General features: G+C 34.2%; 1 protein-coding gene across 1 annotated transcript; it reads right to left on the reverse strand.

The window, feature by feature from the left end:
• Nucleotides 1-310: 310 nt before the first annotated feature.
• On the reverse strand, nt 311-1,180 carry LOC144838136 (adenosine receptor A1-like). Its single transcript, XM_078693497.1, has one exon. It carries the CDS (start codon nt 1,178-1,180, stop codon nt 311-313), a length of 870 nt encoding a protein of 289 aa, XP_078549623.1.
• Between the last annotated feature and the right edge of the window lie 941 nt (nt 1,181-2,121).

A 2,121-nucleotide genomic window follows, 5' to 3' on the forward strand; every position in this document is an offset into this window, starting at 1 on the left:
TGCATACATTTAGATAATTATTATGTGTATTGTGTTAAATCCATCATTGACAGAGGTTCAAAACAACATATGCATACTGTTTCTTTTACAACAAACTGGGAATCACACGTGGAAATAAGATTTGGACTTCGGCCACTTCATATCAGTGTGCCAATAAATATTACCAATATATATAATATACCAATGTAAGCCTACATTATTATCAATATAGTGGCTAATCCATAATGCCCCTGTTGTGAAGGGTTAACTTAAACTTGATTGAAATCAACTGGTGACAGCATTTAGATAAATTTAGTTGAATATTTTATTGTTACTTTATCTTCAAAATTGATAGAAAATGTTTCCTATAATCTTTATTACCAAAACCAAAGATGAACGGACTAACAGCCGAGGTACTGTATGCAAAAAAATGCGATATTATATACGCCATAACACTTTCAGAAGGATCTGTAACAGCAACGACGAGAATGAAGGGAATTCTAACTACAAAGATATATGCAACCACAAATAACAACAAAAGAGCAGTCTTCGCTTCTCGTTTTAGTTTGAACCCAGTATTCTGCGCACCCAAGTGAGATGCTGCCTCGGATGCCTGTATCTGCTTAGCATGTCGTTTCACAAGTATGAATACCCGGATGTACAGGAATATTATTGCTGGAAGGGGCATAACCCAATTTGCTAAAACCCATGCATAATAGCCGTTGATTAATACGGTTGCTAATCGGCAGTCGTTTTCAAGAGAGCCTGTGTTTCCAAATAGCGGCATCATAACCGGAAGAACACCAATCGTGACAGAGTATCCAGTAATTATGACAATGGCAATGTAGCATCTTCTCTCTGTTAAGATGGTAAAGCATTTCAATGGTCTACTGATGGTGATGTACCTCTCAATTGATAGTGCTAATGTAAAGTATACATGAGCTACAGATAATATCGAGATGATACACATGAAGGCTATGCATTCTGGATTATCGGATAGTTTTTTGAGGTCCACTAAACATTGTATGGGATATGCAGAAGCGATACCGAAATCAATAAAGGCTACACATGTCACTAACGTATTCGAAACAGTCTGTAATGTACGAACTTTGAAGAATAATGCTATGATTGAGATATTTCCGACGAAAGCGAATAAACACAATAAGACCGTAAACACCGTTGCAACAACTTCCATTGCCATCTTGATTTAAAAATCTATATAAAATAAAAACATATAAAATAATACTATTATTCAAAATTGTACATAATGAAGTTATATATACAATGTCCGACAGACACCCGATCAAAGATTTGAACTTGAAACCTCCGTCTTGAAGTCAAAACGAAATCATGTGTACGAAAACCGAGCTGGATCGAAGCTGAATTCTTCCCTGGGAAGTCCGATCTACTCAAGTCGGGAAAAATATTGTAAACAATCGGAAAGGAGTTATAAGCTACGAATTTTATTTTAAACATCGATAAGTCAACTTATACCGTAACTATTAACTATTTCTACTACTATTTTGTTAATTCAGTCAGATTGTATAACAACCTGTTGAAATGCAATATGTACTTTAAATGACTAGAAGTTACAAGCACTCGACCATAATGAACATAGTTAACATAATTTTAATAAATTAATTCGCAACGTACATGGATTTATCAAAGCCATTTGACGTCATCGATCATAACAAATTATGGAATTGTCATTATGTAAATGATGTAATGCAAGCGCACAGATCGATTTTATTAGCTTGGCCGATGAGGCCTAAAAATGTGTCAAATGACCTAAATACGTTGGCAAATATAATAAATGGCAAATTAGGTAAAACCAGTGCGTGTGGTTGTTCAAAGCTAATATACTCTTATTAAACACAATCAACATATTTTAGACTGCCCAATGACGTGTAGTTGGTAAAAACCAATCTAGATTTGTCCTCAATTAATGTTTAAACAAACTGCTACTGTGCTAAACTACTAATCACCGATCCTCAGTACGGAAGAAGTCAACGCAGGAGTAATATAATATCGCTAAAATTGGAATGTATGATAAAGGTATAAAAAAACCTTTTGGAATTAAAATAACAACAATGAAAACATTGATGTTTGTCTATTTAATAATATTGTTATTCAAACTCTGAT

This window comes from Antedon bifida, chromosome 3, assembly GCF_963402885.1.
Source record: "Antedon bifida chromosome 3, ecAntBifi1.1, whole genome shotgun sequence".
Taxonomy (NCBI): domain Eukaryota; kingdom Metazoa; phylum Echinodermata; class Crinoidea; order Comatulida; family Antedonidae; genus Antedon; species Antedon bifida.

What these genes read in the sequence shown, in the direction of transcription:
- LOC144838136 (XM_078693497.1), bottom strand. Translation starts at nt 1,180, where the DNA reads ATGGCAATGGAAGTTGTTGCAACGGTGTTTACGGTCTTATTGTGTTTA.